Source organism: Acipenser ruthenus, chromosome 17, assembly GCF_902713425.1.
Source record: "Acipenser ruthenus chromosome 17, fAciRut3.2 maternal haplotype, whole genome shotgun sequence".
Lineage (NCBI taxonomy): Eukaryota > Metazoa > Chordata > Actinopteri > Acipenseriformes > Acipenseridae > Acipenser > Acipenser ruthenus.
The window spans coordinates 6,932,967-6,954,339 of NC_081205.1; the positions used below are offsets into that span (position 1 = coordinate 6,932,967).

The window sequence follows — 21,373 nt, forward strand, 5'->3', positions numbered from 1 at the left end:
TATATTTAATAATGGCTTAAACTGAGTTTTGAGAGCAAGAAATATTGCTGTGACTTTTCTCACAAAGCAACCCCTTGGTACAAAGTTGCTTTTAAGCCCAGTTTTTTGCTATTGAATGAAACCAAGACATGACAATGAAAAATAATTGGGCAGTAGAAAACACCATTCCAGCCATTACCATTAGAAACCCTCCTTGTCAGCTTGTAATGAATGACTGATGGCAGGATAGGCACATTGTATGTGTGAATAAAGACACTGACTACATGCCTGCTTTGGTGAAACTGTGGCATGTCTGCCTTTTTTACCTCCTCTGCCGTCTGGATTTGAACTGCCGACCCTCGGCACTAAAGGCAGACATGCTACAGTTTCGCTAAAGGGGAATCCCCCCCTAGCGGGCTTGTAGTCAGTGTCTTTATGCACACATACAATGTGCCTATCTAGCCATCGGGTCATTCATTACAAGCTCTTAAGAACAGCTTTTTTCTCTTATGATAAAATAATACAACGTAACTTAGAAACTTTCAAAATAATTAACTGATTTCATGGATACATGAGCCAATTTCTTAATAGGAAGCATACATTATTCCCTTGGGTGAGGAGCCCTAGACAGGCCACAACAGAATTGATTTTTCTGTGAGCTGCAGTGTGCTAATAGTAAGAAAAAAAGTAGCCAGAGTATAAATCATGTAATTGCCTCAGTAGTAAGTGTTTCAAATGAGTGCATTGCAGATAACCTATATTCTAACTTTATAAAATAAAATTTAGGACAATAGACTTGACATCTCATTAATTTAGTGCAATCTAAAATGATAGTGTTATGTGAACCATTACCTCCAGCAAAGGAAAAAAAAGACACATTTTCCTTGTGGTATGGAAATAAATTGGGCATATCTGAGAAGTAAATGATACACATGAAATCAACATAGGCTAAATTAGCCAAAGTGTCTTTATATTATTAAGGGCCAGCATCATCTAGAGCACTGCTGTGCATTACCAGCAAACCACCTCTTTTGGCTGATCTTGAAAAATGTCATTCAAGTCCCTCTGTATTCTTCTTCGTTCCAGGCTAAATACATTTGGTTTCATTAACCTTTCTCTCATTCATTTTATTCATGGGATTAGTCTGCTTGCTCTTCATTGGATTCTTGGTAGTGTGGTGACCAGAATTTACATTTTTTGATTATTCAACCAAGCATTGGCCTGTTTGATTGTTTCCCCCACACTGGTCTCTGTAGAGAGTATTTGAATGTTTCTGCTCTTGTGTATATGAAAATGCATGGAGGTCTTAAACTATACTGGGTTATTTATGGTATGGTATATTAGAAATTTTAATTTGATGTAATGATGGATCTCTCCAAGAATCCTCAAATTCTTCATAAGATCTTTATCATTTATTCATGCTTCAGTGAATTTGTTTAAGCCCTATCTGGTTTGGTGTCAGTCGGAAGAATCTAACTTCACTCACTACCATGAATCAAAGCTTCCCTTTTTTCATTTCTAGATGATTATTTTATGAGACAGGGTAGTTTGTTTATTTCATATTATTCTATTGTCCCTTGAAAACACTGAAGGCTTTGGGGTAGCAGCAAAAAAAAAGGTTTGTACTGCTACATAAGTGGCAGGAACAATACATTTGAATAGGAAATGGAGAACAGCAGTCGCTTGTACAAACAGTTAAGAGCAACATATACAATATGATCTCTTAATGGCAATCTCAAAACATAAGACGTTTAGGTCATTAATCAAGATGTCTTTAAAGGTTCTGGAGAGGGCCCTGTTGAGTGTATATATTCTGCTGATCAGATCAATTGAATAGACCTGATTATTCTACATTCAGAGCTTAGAAAGGGGTCCTTTTAGTGATTATAGATAATATAGATAATAATCAATTAGCAGCGTCTCTATACAGAGGGAATATTTACACACAGCCAGCATTAGTAAACATCAGCTTTTGGCTCATGTTTGTACTGGCCAAGTGTATTCATCCCTAACGTTACCAGGTGATGCCACTGGCTAATTTCATTTATGAAATACTTTGGGTTTTATGACGCTGAGAGTAACCACATACAGCCAAGGCAGATGTGTTTTCAGGAAAATAGTGCTTTTTATTTACACAGATTTGAGTCCAAGAGTAGTTTCACCCAGGTGCAAACGAATTTATTCGATTTAGAGTCAATGCAATGGTCATTAGTTTCAACAAGGTAATTACAGAGGGGGCAAATGGCCCCCTCTCCTTTTATCGTTTGGCAGTGGTCACATGACCTAAGGTCAAAAAATAATTATTAAAAATAAACATTTCTAAATATAAATGTCTGTTAACATATTTTCCCTTTATAACTGAAAAAAAAAAGTTTTTAAATAATAATAAAAAAAATAACCCCAAACAATAATGCATTTTAAACAACAAACCATGGAAAAAAAACATCCATATCTAACAAAATATAAACCATCCAATAAAATAATTTCATTATCACCAAGAAAACACCTTTTACATTCAAAACATACCATTATATTTCATTATTTCAAATATTTTTAAAAAAAATAGTAATTCTCCTTTGTCCTGAGGGCCAGGTTTGGTCACGTGACCAAACCTGAACCTCCAGCACAGTTTGCCATAGTACCAAATATTCAACTGAAAAATACAAAAGGTAAGCATGTTTTCTACAACTCTATAACAAAAGTGACACAAAATAACCGTTCATGAAAAACAAAGTTTAAAATGAAATCAAAGTTATTGTTGTTTTTAAGCATTTGGTGGGAAATATGCACTTTTAAACTGCTCTGAAGTGGTGAGTGGATGATATTGTACCAGTGTAGGGCCAGAAAGTGGTACATGGTTGGAATGTGGTACATGTACCAAAACGTGACCTATGTAAGGTCAGAAAATAGTATGCTGTCAAAAAGTGATATGCTTGTATTTTTAATGCATCTGCCAGTTTATGTACCAGTCCTTTTTTTTGTTTTTTCAATATATACACTGATAGCGGTATACAGTACAATGTGAAGCAAGAAAGTATTGAATAGGCTACTGATGTGTGCTGGCTTTAAATATATACATTTCATGCTGTGCTGTGATTGATGACTGCACAAATCACTACGAACAACACAAACTGTAGATCACCCACAAAATCGTATATGTTTACAATTTTAGATAACCCAATTTGTTGCTCATCAGTTAAAGTCACATACATTTGCTGAATTGTGAAAAAAAATTATTTAAAAAAGAACTTTAAGGACCAAACTCAGTACATCGTACCCCATTCAGATGGGCGTTTCCTTGTTTTCTGAGCTAAAATCATTTGCTCATGCCCAGGCAAGCTCAGTACACGGCGCACCACGTTTTAACACGTACCCCAAAATAACACCACACCAGTACATTTAAGAAAGAAAACAAAATAAGAATTTCCAATTACAGTAAAGTGAATGAACTTACACATGAAAAAACGTGTGAAAAAAATGAAAGTTATTGTATTGAGGGTCGTTCACACGAGATATCTGAGTTTGAACTAAACATGGCTTATAAATCATGTCAAATTCAACTGTGATGCAAGTTTCATCTGGGGCTGTATTCTAACTGCATGGCCATAATTAAACTGTTAGCAATGTAACTGCATGGATGAGGGTTCATTTACATAGTTTCCTATTGCGTCACAATAAATAAATTACTGAAGAAGACACACCTTACCACACAGAAATAGGCAGCATTTCTGTTCTACCAGACCCACGGTTGTACAGCAGGCAGTTTTTATTTTAAAAAGAAATGCTACTGTCTCTTTTGTTCAATCTATGTTTGAGCCTCTTGGTAACTCTCTAGGGATACATAATATATGGTGTACTGAACAAAAGGAGTGAGAACATGGGAAAAAAATGACAGTTGTATTCCCAAGCGAGGTATGTTTGAACCACCAAACTCTCTCCTGAATCATCTTAGATGACCCGCCTGCTGCTGTTGGCAACAAAACCAGACATCATACTGACAGTAAAACACAAACAAACTAGATTCACAAAATGAGTCAGTAATTGGCTGCACTGTTAGTGTGGAACATTTCTATTTGGGGTGGAAGAGGGAATGGGCTGCTTTATGACTAGGTCAAGTCTTAAAGGAAATCCTAAGTGGTACAGGCATTGTTTGTAAAACTTCCAAATAGGTGCATAATAACAGACTAACTACTTTTATCTTTTTACTTTGGCAGCATGATATAGTGCTGTTGGGCTTTGGTATGCTTTGCTTTGCTAGGCCCTTGGGTATGTACCCTTGCCAATGTGTGAGCAGAACACAAGAAAAATAGTCTAATAACTCTGTAATAATGCAATGCTACAAATGTAGTTCTGAAAAGTATTAGAAAATGTAAGTCTGATACTCAGCGATAGCCAACAACAGTTAAACATAGCGTCAGTTCTTTGATAAGAAGACAGAAAGCCCAAATGAATGTAATCATAGGTAAAGCAACCAAAGCAAGGCCATTCATTTTCTTCAGGCTCAGAAGATGCAATTTTCCAGTAATACGAAACCTCTAGAAGGGCTACACATAACCTTTACAGTTCGGTCACAGTACCAAGGATTACAATTATCTTGTGCTCAGCGCACAGTGTAATCCCATTAATAGTAAAAATGTCACCATGAGAAAAACGTTTACAGCTAACAGACATCATTAATGTAGACTGTAATTTTTCAGAAAGTCACTGAAACAGAAAGATGACTACCCCTGGTCCATCATAACTATTAAAAAAAAATAATTTAGTCATATACTACTTCATTCATATAGAGCAGAGGTGTCCAATCACCCTGGAGGGCTATTCCATGCCAGGTTTAACAGGTAAAATTAGATAATTAACTACTTCAGCATTTGGGTGGAGTTTTAATTGGTTCAATTCAACAATTTAGAACTGGGCTGGAAAAAAAAACAGGAATGGAAGGGCTAACTTTGGCCACCCCTGATATAAAGCCTGAAGAGAGCTTATTTCTTGAGATCTGGTTAGGTTTTCATAAGAGTCAAATATAACTGTAATATTTGACACACAAATGGAAAATAAAGGTGGAACTAAAATAATGTTTTGAGTGCACTGTATCTGTGTGTCGAATTAATGAGGTACAGCGGGGACGTATCTCTATGTGAAAGAGGTATATTTCATTTAATATGTTAGTTTGTGGAAGAAGAAATCCAAGAGGAAGCGTTTGCTATTGTTTTGCAAAGGTTATGATGGACAGAGCTTGTTAAACCAGGTGAATGCACCCTGTTTCCTTGTTTATTACGTGCAACGGTTGTTTTTGAATTCCAGACAGTGTTCTGAAAATCTGAGTGTCCCCCTCAAAATGGGCTTGTCAGTTTGTCAGTGTCACGGTGAACACGGTATGTTCAGTTTCAGCTCCCTTATTTACTGAATATCTTGGTAAAAAAGAGTTTAGCGGTTAAGCCATCTTACAAGTGCAGTGGGATCCTAAAATGTTACCCATTCTTAGGACAATAGGAGCAGCAGAGGCTGTGCTTTTTCTCACACTCCTTTCCTGTGTACCCCTTTCTTCTTCTTTTATCAATGTATTTTCTAATTGGATCTGTTCTAAATCTACAAGTCATTCTTGGCATGTCTTTCTCTTTTGTTTTATTTCTTTTTCTAATCAGATACTGTGTCTTCATGTTATGTATTTTTTTATGTTATTATTTCTTATATTCAATAGGTGATTTTGTATTATTTTATATAATGTTGTACCAGTGTCTCACCCATGTTATATTTCATGACATTTTGGTAAAATCTAACATAAATTAACTTGCTATTCTGCATGACACTTTCTAACTACTGTATAGTTTTCCCTCTGTACTTTACATTTTCATTTGCATATGTTTACGTCTTTTAAATTCTATATTATCTTCTTATTTATTAAAAACTAAAATATTTGCTAAATTAGCATCTCTTTTGTAAAACTACCATTAGTGCTTTAGGGAACATCTTCATAATTTATGCACTGTGAAGAATGCATAGGTCTTTCCAAATTTGTTTAGAAATATTTGAATGTCATTACTAAGGGCACTCTTTTAACCTTGTTTATATGAATTTTGTTTTCTAGTATGTTCGCCCTACTTAACTTAACTTTTAGTTTTCCCATGTGTGTGTTTAAAAAATTATTCATTTGTTTTATATTTTTTTGCCAACAGATAACCAGTAGATTCATGGAGTCAACGCTGCTTGGAAATCCCTAAATACTGAACGACACCAGCTTGTATCGGTAATATGTTTTCAATTAATATACTACACAATATTGTATGATTAGATGTTATATTATTTTATATCATCAGTCAGGGTTGCTCTTGTAGGCTGTGCAATGCAGGGTTTAGAATTAGAAAGTGCACACACCCTGTTTATAGCAATACAAGACTTGGAAGGTTATGTGCTGGTACTGGATGTGTTTGGAGGTCTTTAATTGCAGGTGACGTTTATTCATTATTCATTATTTATTATTTATTTTGTGTTCGGTAAGTGATTGGTACTTCATTATTTTAAAATAAAGGAAGGAAGGAATTACCTGGATTTGAACCCCATACTCCAAGGAGAACAGTACAGCATGATAGTGAATTAGCTGTTAAATCCCTTGCTCAGTGGTTGTGGTACTGCTAATAAATAGGAATGTCTATAGGTTTTATTCTTTAAACACTGGTGGCTCATAGGCCTGAGAGAGGCAAAGGGAGAGTCACGTCACAACTACAGGGCAGCAGTGTGGAGTAGTGGTTAGGGCTCTGGACTCTTGACCAGAGGGTTATGGGTTCAATCCCCAGTGGGGGACACTGCTGTTGTACCCTTGAGCAAGGTACTTTACCTAGATTGCTACAATAAAAACCCAACTGTATAAATGGGTAATTGTATGTAAAAATAATGTGATATGTGAAATAATGTATAATGTGATATCTTGTAACAATTGTAAGTCGCCCTGGATAAGGGCGTCTGCTAAGAAATAAATAATAATAATAATAATACATGCTGGTCTACACCTGCATTTCAGTGTGTGTGTGTCTGTGCCGCAGTTAAGATTGTATGTGTGTGTGTCTGTGTGCTGTATCTCTCTGTCTGTGCTGCAGTTAGGATTGTTTGTGTGCTGTATCTGTGTGTCTGTCCTGCAGTTGGGATTGTGTGTGTGTGTCTGTACTGTGTCTGTGCTGCAGCTGGGACTGTGTGTGTGTGTCTGTGTGCTGTATCTGCGTGTCTGTGGTGCAGTTGGTATTGTGTGTGTGTGTGTACTGTATCTGTGTGTCTGTGCTGCAGTTGGGATTGTGTGTGTGTGTGTCTGTGTGCTGTATCTGTGTGTCTGTGCTGCAGTTGGTATTGTGTGTTTGTGTCTGTGTGCTGTATCTGTGTGTCTGTGCTGCAGTTGGTATTGTGTCTGTGCTGCAGTTGGGATAGTGTGTGTGTGTCTGTACTGTATCTGTGTGTCTGTGCTGCAGTTGGTATTGTGTCTCTGTGTGCTGTATATGTGACATGTTATTTTTTATTTATTTATTTTATTCCTTAGCAACCGTAGATGATAGTTTTTCTTTGGGTCTGCATTACTTGCATGACCCACCCACATACACAGGAGAGAAGGTTTGTGTCGTGTGGGAAGTTGTGAGCGGGGCTTGATTAGAGCGGGGTTTGATAATTTAGCACTGGTCTCTCTGGTGCTTAACTTTCAAAACAGTTTAGCACCAGTTTTCAAAACGATTTGCAGCCCTGTGTTAGTATCTGCTAATTTGGTTGTTTTTCATTAAGTTGTCATTTTACAGACCGTACATTTATACCTTCATCGAACGCTGTGCATGATTCAGTAATGTTTTGTTTTATTAGGAAATATATTCATGAAGAAATTATTTATTTTGTCTTTTAATGTGCTTAGATAAAGAAATAAAAGTGATCAAAGAGTTAAAATCAGAACTTGCATTTTTGCAAGTAAAGCTATATAAATCTACAGATACTGGAGGTCAAACTGGTGAACATTTTTTGAGTTCATTCTTGGTTTTATGAAGAGTTGTTTCATTCCTTTCAGACTTGACAGTTTCTTCAGCATCCTTCTAAAAGGAAAAACAAACTGTCCATGTAGACGGAGCTCCTTAGTTAACATTAACTAGCTATTTCTTGTATAACGTCTACTGTAAACTGGGCAAAACTTCAGGAATCAGACCATATAGCTCTCACAGTGCAGCTTTCATGAGTCTATACAAGAGCCTGAACACTTTTGTAACTAGGGCAGGGGTACATACCACTAGTTGGGAGTGTTGGTTATATATGGAGACTAAGGCAGTCAGTGTGGGATGCATATATTATATTGTATTTATTACCCAGGGACAAGGAAACTGGTTTATTGATTCAGTACAGAATACCATCATGGAATGTTAATTATATGGAACAGAGGGTGGAACTTACAACAAATCCAGCTAAGGCTTACATTACAATTTCAGTTTGTATATTGTGACAAAGGAAAATACTCCATGTGATTTTTATTGCATTTTTATTACTCTATTATTTGTATTGCATGTACGGTTATTAGGGCTCCCATTTTCCCCATAATGCCACTCCACTATCACTTGCATTCTCATTATGAGACAGAACACAATAGCACAGGGGTCAATTTTAATATATTATTAGTGGTGGAGCTAAATACAATTCTGAATTAATCCCAGTGGTCAACGAGAGGCAATTTATTGACCCACTCAATAACATTACTACACTCAATAAAAATGAAATGAGATCTGTAAAATAAACATTCTCATAACTATGGCTCATAACTATAGCTATACCCTTTACAATCCTATAATACAGGGGTGAAGGCAGTATATATAGTATGTGTTACAGTCAATATTACATTGGATACATTTTTTTTTTACTTATCCCCATGATTTCTTTAAAGGTCTTTAGTATTCCTGAGCTTGAAAATAAATAGCTTGGTGACTCTTAGTGCCTCGTATCCTGACACTGATCTTACCAAGCTTTTCTTCACAGGTGATTTTCCAAGTCCTCTGAATTCGTAATGTAATTTTATCTGAGTGGACTTGTGTTCACTTCTCCAGCAGAGATTACTGTGGCACACACACCAAGAACATGCCGCTAACCTCTTGAAACAAATTGAACAGAGGTCAATGGGAGAAGTAGCTTCCAACCTAATGATCTGAAACCTTAAATTGAGCATATTACTATCCAGGGAATACATGACAGGACAAGGGTATTGTATTTTTATTTATTTATTAGCATATGCCCTCATCCAGGGCGACTTACAATTGTTACAAGATATCACATTATTTTTACATACAATTACCCATTTATACAGTTGGGTTTTTACTGGAGCAATCTAGGTAAAGTACCTTGCTCAAGAGAACAGCAGCAGTGTCCCCTACCTGAGATTGAACCCACAACCCTCCGCTCAAGAGTCCAGAGCTCTAACCACTACTCCACACTGTATTTGACTAAAAAGTACATGAAACAAACATTGTCAAAAGAACGCAAGACTGAAGTCGGCATGTTTTATCACCCTGGATAAGGGTGCCTGCTAAGAAATAAATAATAATAATATCAACCAGCTAAACTTTTTTTTAAAATAATAATTATTCTCTTAATAATAGATGTTTTTCTTTTTTAATATACCAAGGGTCATATAAGGAAGAAAAAAAACACATGCCCAATAAAGTAACCAAGCCAGAAACATTTAGCAGTCTTAGGTTGTCTCTTATTCATTTTACAATTGTAATTGCTGTTTTTTCCTTTCAGAAATAAATTTGGACAAATTGGAGTAAAAAGCTTAGAGATCCATTGTGTGCAGTACTCTTCTACTTTCTTGTCAGAGAGAAAATGCACTAACCAGTCCTAAAGGATCACATTATAATTATTTATAGTATTTTTTATTTATTTTTTATTCAGAATGCCATATTAACAATTCAAAGAAATTGATTTTATGGACACCTTGGGTTGCTAAGTTTTTTCAGTAAGTAATATGTCAGGTTTTAAGAAGAAAGGCAGTTAGGAACAATAAATCATACCCGCTGTGGTCTTGAATGAAACTGCCAGCATTTATTGCCATGTTATCTGTAACAGCTATCATTGATATGTTTAGTTTAGGGCCCATCAGTGAATTGATAACATAATAGGCTTCTAGAAGGAGGGAAGATGACTACACCCTATAGATCACTGTCAGGTGCTGCAGTGTCGTCCTGTGATTATGCTTCTTGATCTTTCTTAGGGTTGCAGACTGATTTATGTGTAATAATATCATGGGGCTGACACAACCTTATAACATGAGAGAAGCTGCTCATCTTTCTGTATTTCATTTACACTAGGGAGCACAGGTATCGAAGATATTAATATAACTGACTGCCCAATGCGCAATTTGACTTAAAAAATACTGGTATGGGGCATTTGTACTATCCCTGTTGTAAAGGATCTCTCAATACACATTACACAAAATGGGCCAAACAATTTTAAAAATACATTCTGATTTATTTAACCCCCATTGTATACACACTGTAATGCCTAATTTGAATGTTGCCATACCCCTGCAACACATTCACCTATTAAAAGGACTGAAGATTGGCGGACACCCTCTGTTTCCACAGCCAAGCCAATCGCGTCTGTTCATCCACCAAACCAAAGCAATGAATGTTACCATGCTTCTCAACCCTATAGGTAACATGTCCTGGACCCGTCAGGTGCCTGACCAGTAGAGTCACTGAACCACGATGAGAGGAACTAATCCCAGCGGACTCAAGAGCAAAGGAGACTGCACCACTTCCTGTGTGCCTCCTGCCAAGACTGAGATTTAAACAACGACTGCATTCATCTCACCCAAACGAAAGTGCCTGTTTGTGAAAACAACATGGTGGGAATCTCTAATGTTTACTGCTCTTAAGTAATTTCCATACTGTGAATAAACTCTGTGGTGCTATGCATGTCCCTAAAGTAAAGGGTAGTGCAAGACCTTAACGAAATTACTAGAGCACTGAAAGCTAATTTCAGTATTTTATATTTGATAATAAATAATTTATAAAGGAGTTCAGCTTCAAAGAGTTGTAAGAAACAATTAATATTGCAATGCATTGCCTGAGTCAATGACAAAACCCATTTCTGCTGCTAGACCAATCAGTGATAGTCAGAATGGGGCTTTTAGACAGCATAAAGGTCAGTTACCATGCAAAGTGCCTGAGCTAATAAGGAACTTTATTAACTTGTCTTTAATTGTCATAAGAAAGCTGGTTTTGACAGATGTGAAAATAAAGACATTTTGAAGCAGTCTTCCACAGTACAGTATATATATATATTGAACCATCTGTTTTTTTTAAATAATACAAGTACAAAAAGGGATGTCCACAGTATTGAAATGCTAATTTAAAAACAGTATTATTATGATACATAACATTCAATGAGGCTAAGCAGCAATCATTATAATTATAACCTCTGACATGACTGCAGTCTTTACAACACAGGGAGAAATAATACTGCACTGCTAATTATCCTGCCCAAGTTAACCTCAGGATAAATAGTAATGAAGCAGACAACAACTAATAATATATTTTACCTGAGAAAGTAACCTGCAAAGTTCATTCTATAAACACCGGCAATACTAATTAACTGTGCTTCCTATGAGTACAATTTCAAATGCTCAGTGTGTAATTTTAACATTTAAGAACAAAACTAAAAAAAAGTAAAACATAAAAGTTTAAACACATGTATAAACAAAGACAACCAGACCGGATATGAATATTGCTTGATGATTTTAATTAAAATAATAGCTGAACGTTTTGATACATCTACCATTTCAGCTAGAAAGGGAAATCTCCACAGTATAACTGACACATGTAACAGAACTTAAGTCCAGAATAACAAGGCCTCAGGTTTTCCCCCTCTATAAATGCCAGTCAAGAGAACAACACAATAGTGGGGAGACCTTATGACAAAAGCCTATTTCTTGTAACAAATTAATCATGGGATTTTCACTATTTATAAAGTTTGCAGTTTAGCCTATTTATTTAACAATTTATTGAACTGTTTAATTCACTCTGTTCTAATTTAGTTTGAAAAATATATAAGTTAAACTTCCCAAAAGGTTGGTAGTTTGCACCATGATAGTCTCATTAGAGAGTTCATTTAACTTGGTATGTTGGGAATGCAAATGGTGGCCTTAATGTCGGAAGTGGCTTTGCTGTAAATAAGAGCAAAGCAGGACTGTACAAGTCATTATACTGAGATAACCTAAAAACATTGTATTGTTGGTTGGTTGATAAAGCAGGTTCCAGGATTAAAGACGTGTTCACAACCTTTTTAATTACTCTGGAAGGTCGAAAAACATTCCTTGTGTGGTTGCCTGCTACTAATTCTTGGCATTAAATATTAATGCCCAAATGGATTTCTATCACTCAAAACACCTTCCAGGACCTTGTGGGTCACAGTCCACCCCTGGAGTAGACGGTGACCCAACCGGATATTCGGTACAGGTCCTAATGAAGTGGTCTGGCAAAGTAGTTTTATAAAACTGTGGTGTTTGAAAGGTAAGTACAGTGAGACCCAATTTCAGCTCTCATTAAGGCTCTGCTAGTGCAAATTGAGCTTTCTGGTTGGTGGATTGGTTTTTAACAAAAGATTGCAAAGCAGGTCTTTAGAAAATCAGAGGTTCGGATTCATTGACTTATAGTCTCAGCGGTCCCATTCAAGCTGCATAAAAGAACAGGGTAAGGACTGAATGCCAGTGAGCAGAAGGAAATCGGGTTGTGCATTCATGCATTGGCTGTGACCTGCTCTGTGTGTTTTTCTGCACCTAAATAACAAACCAGACTGTACAGCATAGTACAGCATCAATTAAAAAGCACTCAATTGATTTTCAAAGCCAGTGCATTAAACAAAAAAATGTTTTATATTGTCTCATTAAATAAAAGCCATTCACATTGTAAGGAAACAAATTTTGCTTATCAACAGGTGTTAAGAAACAATATACATTTACAATATACATTTTATAAACAAAGAGAAAGTAGCCTAAACTATATGAATTTTCCCTTCATTTTGAGTAGTTTGGGTTTTTTCCTACAATATTAAGTTGTATTATTGTTTCTCAATTATATACTATATATATTGGACCAGCAGTATGCATAACCACCATGAATGATTTATAAGAAAACATTAAAAAAAGCTATTAAAATGAATTTAAATTCCCCACATTTGCAATACAATGTAATCTTTATTGATAAACACATACATTAAATCACTAGATTTATATAAATTACATAAATATTTTGAAATATTTCTACTATAATTACAATAATTCAATATGTATTTATTATATCTATTCGATATTAAAAAATGTGAAACTGGAAAAACGTCTAAATGTTTGCCTAATTTTAGTACTACATTTTAAATTTAAAAATAGTTTCTGTGCATATTGCCACACTATTAAAAGAGTACCGAAAACAAAACCTAGATGCACATTTTATTGCATCAGTTTATAGTTACACAAGTTCTGTAGCAGTCTGTTGATGGTGTGGGTAGCTTCCATCAGTGTGCACGGCCACTCTGGGGACAGTATCATCACCATTCTCCCTTGACCAATGCACATGGCCATGTCTCTCCTCTATGTGAGGGATGGGCTGGGGGTTCTCTGGAAGAGTTAGGATATTTGGAGTATCAACAAACCTGTTGAAGGAAACATCATTGCGGAGGTGCTGATTTAGGTACCTGCAGACGACCCTTAGCATGCAAAACAGTATGATAAGAAAAATGATGCATATAAAGACTATTCCTGTCCACAGCAATACCCACAGACTCCTGCTGATTGTAGGGGTCTGAGGAGTAGGAAAGGTGACAGGTCGGTTGGTGATGAAGGGTGGCTTGGGAGTGGGTGACACCACAATGTTACGCAAGCCAACAGCTGTCCCTTCCACATTTGTAGCCATGCAAGCGTAAAGTCCAGCAAACTTGGATTGCACTAATTGTACATGCAAGGTTCCATCTTCATTATAAAATGGAGGAAATGACTTGTTAAATAATTGTAATCCACTGGGAAGTATCCAACTGACCCTTGGGCGAGGAAACCCACTGAATGGGCAAGACAGAGTTAGGGGCTGCAGATCCCTCACAGTTACCTCTTTATAGACCTCTTCAACCCGAGGTGGGCTGCATTCTTCAACAGTGAGGTTCACCATAAATGAGAAGTTGGTTAAAATCACTGATCTGCTGAACCACTGGTATTCAGGTAGGGCCATTCCTCTGTACTTGCAATCACAGGTCAATGTGTTTCCAATGAGACTAACCACAGGAAAGGAGTTATTCCTGAACATTACACCAAACCAGTAAGGGGTAATCGTGACAAAGTGGTTGTTGTCCAGATTGAGGAAGCGAAGGCTCACCAAGTTCACTAATGCGTTTTCCTCAATCGACCTGAGGCTGTTACCGGAAAGGTCAAGATGCTCCAGATTCATCAGACCAGCAAACATCCCACGTCGGATCTGATCCAGTCGGTTGTTCGCGAGGAACAATCTTCTTATCATCAGGCTGGCAAAGGCGTTTTGATGCATTGCTGCATTACTCAGGTTGACTTGTGTTAGATTTAAAGTTTGCAGCATGGGAAGGCTGTGGAATGCATGAGCGTCAAGGTAAAGGAGGCTGGTTCTCTTAACTGTCAGTTCCTCCAGCGATCTGAAGTTCTGTAGGGTGTTATTATCCATGGGAAAGCTGCCACAGGAATCCAAAACTAATTCAGTGGCATTTTGATGTCCAATTATTGGGAGAAGTCGAGTTTTCTGAGGTCCACAGCATGAGCTGGTGAAGTCTGTGCAGTTACAGCTTACTGTGCAATTCCAGGCCTCCAGGCTTTTACACATGATCAGCAGGAGCAGTAGAGGAAGATGATGGCCCATATTCCTGATGAGTAAAATTACATAGTACAGTATCTTAATAAAGATTAAAAGAACATTATGATATGTCAATATACGAATTGATATATTTAACACCGTTACAAGTATTTCAGAAAAGTTAAGAAAAGTATTGTATTTGTGAGGCACAAAACAAATATCCACATATAATGGATCCCTAAACTAAATCATCACAAATAAGGGGCCATTAAGACAGTTTCTAATAACAATTTCTAGAATTGTGTTCATTATATTTACATTCATGTGGAAGAAGTGCATGAAAAATGCTAAAGAAAGTCTATATTAACTGTTAAACAAAGGAAAGCGTAACAGTCCTGTGTTATCAAAAAAATATTGCCAGTAAACCCACTTTCTGCCATTAAACACCTCTGTTTCACCTCAGTAATTGAGCAAACAGAACGTTTCCCACCTAAGATAATGTATATTTCAGATACACTGTGCACATAGATTTATCAGGATCTTTATGTTTGTGAAAAGAAAGGCAAACACAATAATAGTTAAATGTTAACAACTAGTATCGAGTAACTTGAAATGATTAACGGTTTGATTTGCATTTTGGTGTGAAGACCTTGAACAATCTTACCCTTAGTGTAGTAACAACTGTCAATTGCTTTGCCTTTAACTACCTAAAGATATAAAATCGGTGGACAAAGCAGTTTAACATATGTTATGTTCCATTGACTATATACATATTTTACGCTAATCTTTAACTTAAAAGGAAGACTATTTTCCCTTAGAAATTAGGAGCTGAAAATAACTAAGATGTGTTCATAATTTAGAGTATTAATTAGCCAAACTGATTTAAACATCTTTATTCAACATAAAATGTATTGTACTCTCCTGAAATGAAGAGGAACACCTTTGTTAGCACATATGTTGTTACTGCACAAAACACAAATGTAAGGCTTACAGGAATTAACTATTGTAGTAGGAAAAAGTGAAAACAAAGTTTGTGTAATGGGCAGTGTTGTGTGATGCACTGCCGTTACAGATTCTGTCCCCTGTCAGTGAAATGAGATGTTAAAATCTTTATAACCAAGAATGCAGACAAGCTCAGTTCTATTGCATAATAGTTAATATGCGTGTGGTCACCGGTCCAGTCTCCACCCTGTTACATATCGAAAACCAAAAGAAAACCTTTTGGTTTTGAAAATGTTTCTAAAGCTTTAGTTAGAACAGCTTTGCAAACTCTACAATCATACAATGGGTATATGAAGAAAGCACAGTTAATTTTGCTACTGTATTCAGATATCACTTGCCACAGTCTAAAGCCTATATTCTCAAAAGTAATGTGTTCTTGCGAATCTAACAATTAAGTGTGCTATTAATTTCAACTGTACACATTACATACAGACGTGCTCAAATTTGTTGGTACCCTTACAGCTCATTGAAATAATGCTTCATTCCTCCTGAAAAGTGATGAAATTAAAAGCTATTTTATCATGTATACTTGCATGCCTTTGGTATGTCATAGAATAAAGCAAAGAAGCTGTGAAAAGAGATGAATTATTGTTTATTCTACAAAGATATTCTAAAATGGCCTGGACACATTTGTTGGTACCCCTTAGAAAAGATAATAAATAATTGGATTATAGTGATATTTCAAACTAATTAGTTTCTTTAATTAGTATCACACATGTCTCCAATCTTGTAATCAGTCATTCAGCCTATTTAAATGGAGAAAAGTAGTCACTGTGCTGTTTGGTATCATTGTGTGCACCACACTGAACATGGACCAGAGAAAGCAAAGGAGAGAGTTGTCTGAGGAGATCAGAAAGAAAATAATAGACAAGCATGGTAAAGGTAAAGGCTACAAGACCATCTCCAAGCAGCTTGATGTTCCTGTGACAACAGTTGCAAATATTATTAAGAAGTTTAAGGTCCATGGAACTGTAGCCAACCTCCCTGGGCGCGGCCGCAAGAGGAAAATCGACCCCAGATTGAACAGAAGGATAGTGCGAATGGTAGAAAAAGAACCAAGGATAACTGCCAAAGAGATACAAGCTGAACTCCAAGGTGAAGGTACATCAGTTTCTGATCGCACCATCCGTCGCTTTTTGAGCGAATGTGGGCTCCATGGAAGAAGACCCAGGAGGACTCCACTTTTGAAAGAAAAACATAAAAAGCCAGACTGGAATTTGCTAAAATGCATATTGACAAGCCACAATCCTTCTGGGAGAATGTCCTTTGGACAGATGAGTCAAAACTGGAGCTTTTTGGCAAGTCACATCAGCTCTATGTTCACAGACGAAAAAATGAAGCTTTCAAAGAAAAGAACACCATACCTACAGTGAAACATGGAGGAGGCTCGGTTATGTTTTGGGGCTGCTTTGCTGCGCCTGGCACAGGGTGCCTTGAATCTGTGCAGGGCATAATGAAATCTCAAGACTATCAAGGCATTCTGGAGCGAAACGTACTGCCCAGTGTCAGAAAGCTCTGTCTCAGTCGCAGGTCATGGGTCCTCCAACAGGATAATGACCCAAAACACACAGCTAAAAGCACCCAAGAATGGATAAGAACAAAACATTGGACTATTCTGAAGTGGCCTTCTATGAGTCCTGATCTGAATCCTATCGAACATCTATGGAAAGAGCTGAAACTTGCAGTCTGGAGAAGGCACCCATCAAACCTGAGACAGCTGGAGCAGTTTGCTCAGGAAGAGTGGGCCAAACTACCTGTTAACAGGTGCAGAAGTCTCATTGAGAGCTACAGAAAACGTTTGATTGCAGTGATTGCCTCTAAAGGTTGTGCAACAAAATATTTGGTTAGCGGTCCCATCATTTTTGTCCATGCCATTTTCATTTGTTTTATTATTTACAATATTATGTTGAATAAAAAATCAAAAGCAAAGTCTGATTTCTATTAAATATGGAATAAACAATGGTGGATGCCAATTACTTTTGTCAGTTTCAAGTTATTTCAGAGAAAATTGTGCATTCTTCGTTTTTTGTGGAGGGGTACCAACAAATTTGAGCACGTCTGTAGATGTTTATTAGCCAAGTGCTATGCCTCTAGAGAAATTGACAACAGCATTTTTCGTTTAAGGACATCCCAAGGTAACTGGATGGCCCATTTACTTTTATGTCACTGTGCTATTTCTTTGTAACACAATGGATTTCTTTAACTGAAACAGACTCCATTCAGTGTGACGAATACTTTCAAATGCCACCCACAGGGACCACAAATTACAGTGAAATAAAACATATCGAACGCATAACTGATTCTCCAAACCATACTGGTTGCTAAGGAGCAGCGGGCTCCCTTGTGCTTGCGAATAAAACATTAGGTAGCAGGCTGATGTGTATTGGAAAATGACTGTGTTATCTGTGCATTGGTACGAAATAAAATTCCTCTTGGATTTCTATAAATTAGTTTTTTGTATTGGTTGTTCATGGCAGATGGTCAACAACTCTGAGACTTCACGCATTGACCTTTTAAATGTAAACTTTAAATAGTGGCATAATTACTTTATCACTGAACCATCATATAAATACAATATGAGACTATTACAACTGCAAGTAGCATAGGGTCAGTCAAAGAGTTATCTTACTTTCTAGTATTATTATCAGCAAATGTCCATACAGTACAGTATGTTTGCTATAAAGGAGAAGCATGCCTAATAGGACCAAGGGTAAGTGAGGAAATACTAGATTAATAATTGATTAGATGTCATTAATACAAACCAGAAAATAAATATTTTATAACACATTTTATGGAAACAAACTACCTGGTTTTAAATAATCAATCTTCTGTTAAAGAAGAACCCATGTATCACACTAACAATAAGTGATATAAATGTATCAAATGGCCATTACAAATGATATGCGCTAGGGATAACATCTGGCTTCCTTAGGCTGGAACTGTGTTTAACCTTTTCAGCGCCTCAATAAAAAAGTTTCTAATAAGGGGATCTCTTCCCGTTTTGGGGAAAAACAATAAATCATCTTTCTTACATTGTAGTTTTTATTACCATATATGTGAAAGAGATCAGCACTGTTTCTGAAACTGACAACACACGCAGTTAAAAACTCCACAGTTGCTACAGATTTCTGATTTGCCTTAAGTAGACTGTGGAAACATTTTCCCATTTTTTTCCCATTTTTCCTATAAACATGGTTGATTAAACACAACAGCAAACACCGTCGATTTAGTGGGTAGACCAGGACAAAATCCTTGCAGTGTTCTGTACACCACAGGCAACCTCTCATGAAGTATTGTAAAGAAAAATATGAACATAATTGAGATCATCATGTAATCAAAGAAATAACAATTATATCACCAAAGCCTACTGGAAGCCATAATAGTAGTACAGTACTTCATGTTAGATTTTGAAATGTGACATTTTTCAATTTTTTTCAGTTTTTCCTTAAGTATAAAAAAACTACAAAGCGGTATGTAATTCAATATGTTAACGTATCATTATTCACCAGGTTTCATTTGACTTCATGAAGCAAAATTAGTTAATTCTTTATAGGATGCAAGTAAAGATTTATTTTTAACCTAATCTGGATATGTAAATTATTTAAATGTTATATTATACTTTGCTCTTTTGAAATACAAGCATAATATCAGAAAATATAAAAATAATGATATGCAAATGAAATGCAATTGACTAATTTACATATGGAAATAGCTTAAACAGTGTATATAAATCTTAATGTAAACTTGGCATATTGATTGTGTATGAGATTCGGTCGCTGACATTTAATACATGAAATATGCATGGCTACAACCAAAGTGAAAGTCTACCTTTTTGTTTACTGCAGAATAGGAATATTGGCTCCAATATGGAGCCTATTACACAGAGATTTCAATGAGAATGCAGACAGCAGTGTCAGAACTTGTATCTATGCTAGATTGACTCCAGCAAAATAGTTTTTATGCAAATGTAGAACTAAATAATTGAACAGCACAGTTGGACTAATAAATCAACAGTCATTAATTTTATCACTATGGAACTTTCAATTTTCCAAAAGTAATTACGTCTCCCTTATTGAAAAGTTGTGCTAATCATACCTTCCTTGAAGAATAATGAAAATAGATCTGCAAATACCCATTCCTATGGGAACAATAAAAAAAATGGAGAATTTGAATCCAAACACAGACTGCCAATTAATAAACACGACACCAAAACAGATATGCAAATGCAATTAAATTCGATTTTGATATGACTAGAAATTATTTCACAGAAGTTGCATTTTTTGTTAGTGAAATGAGGCAGTGTGTTGCTGTATGGGCTTATACACTCAAAATGAATGATAAACCTATAATTATAGGTTAAAAGTTGTAGGATCCAAACATATCATTGACAACTCTCCAGCATAGTTCACATCCCTCCCTCACTCCTTCTTGTAAAAGCAATATAGATACAAAAATATGTTTTTCTTTTGCTGTTATAACTAATAAAATTACTCGTTATCAAAATATATATATATTTTTGCTGTGTTAATCAAGGTAATCATGATCATAGATCTGATGAGTGTATGCAGTTTGCTAGCTTAGCTGTGACATACACACTCTGTGTCATAGCAGTTAATCTAATAAACAATATCAACTCTTCAAATCTATCATTTGAATTATTTCAAAGTCTCTTCAAACTGATTCATTATGGCAGTCACCTGGTTTCAATGATCTAAACAGTGTCAGATCTCAATAACGCTGCTCTTTTATGGTTAATAGTTAGCATTAAAATACAGTAAAGTCCAAGGTTTATACACATCATTAAAACAGATCCCCAGCTAGGTTTTATTCTAGTATTACTGTTGAAGTATGCATGCGATTGCTAATTCTAAGCCTGCAAAAGTTGCGAAAGTACATCATTAAAAGAAGCTGTAGCTGATCTAAACAGTGACACAATCATTATATTTTATGAAAATCCAATGCCTGACAGTGCATACAGGTCTACTAACAAAGAGGGTTTAATTGAAGACTGAATTGTCTCTAACTATTGTATGTGAAAAAAAAAATCTGTAATATTCTGTACATTATACTGTAACTATATTCCAAATGAGAGATAAGGGACCTTGCAGTTCACAAATGAACTCAAGAGAAACTACTGTGTTTCAGGGCATTGGAAAAAATAAGGCTTCCTTTGATATAGACAATAGCGACACAAGGGAAGTGGAAACTGAAAGGTTGTAGCTAATGACTGTATATATAGTTGCCAACAGGTAATTGATCAACTGGAAATTCACCACGTTAATTAATTAGTGTTCCAGCTTCCACCCTCCTCATGTGGTAAGGGTGATATTGAACTGAACTATGTAGATCAATCAATATCGTGCTTTACCTGATTGAATGTCAGCTCACATCCTGTTCCTTGCTGGGTAATTCATTAACTCTTTATGGATGCTCTTATGTTGTACAGTGGCACCAAAAATGATGGCTAGTTACAGTAAAAAAATCTGTATATGATAGCAACTTATTTAAAAGATAACTATTGTAATTCCTAAAAAAATCAAACAAACAAAAAAAAAAAAACATTTGGACAAAAATAAAATATA

The 21,373-nt window shown here is 36.1% G+C and overlaps 1 protein-coding gene across 1 annotated transcript; it reads right to left on the reverse strand.

Annotated features, from left to right (window-relative positions):
• Positions 1-13,448: 13,448 nt before the first annotated feature.
• Positions 13,449-14,855, reverse strand: LOC117423615 (leucine-rich repeat-containing protein 24-like). Its single transcript, XM_034039675.3, has one exon. It carries the CDS (start codon positions 14,853-14,855, stop codon positions 13,449-13,451), a length of 1,407 nt encoding a protein of 468 aa, XP_033895566.3.
• Positions 14,856-21,373: the final 6,518 nt, after the last annotated feature.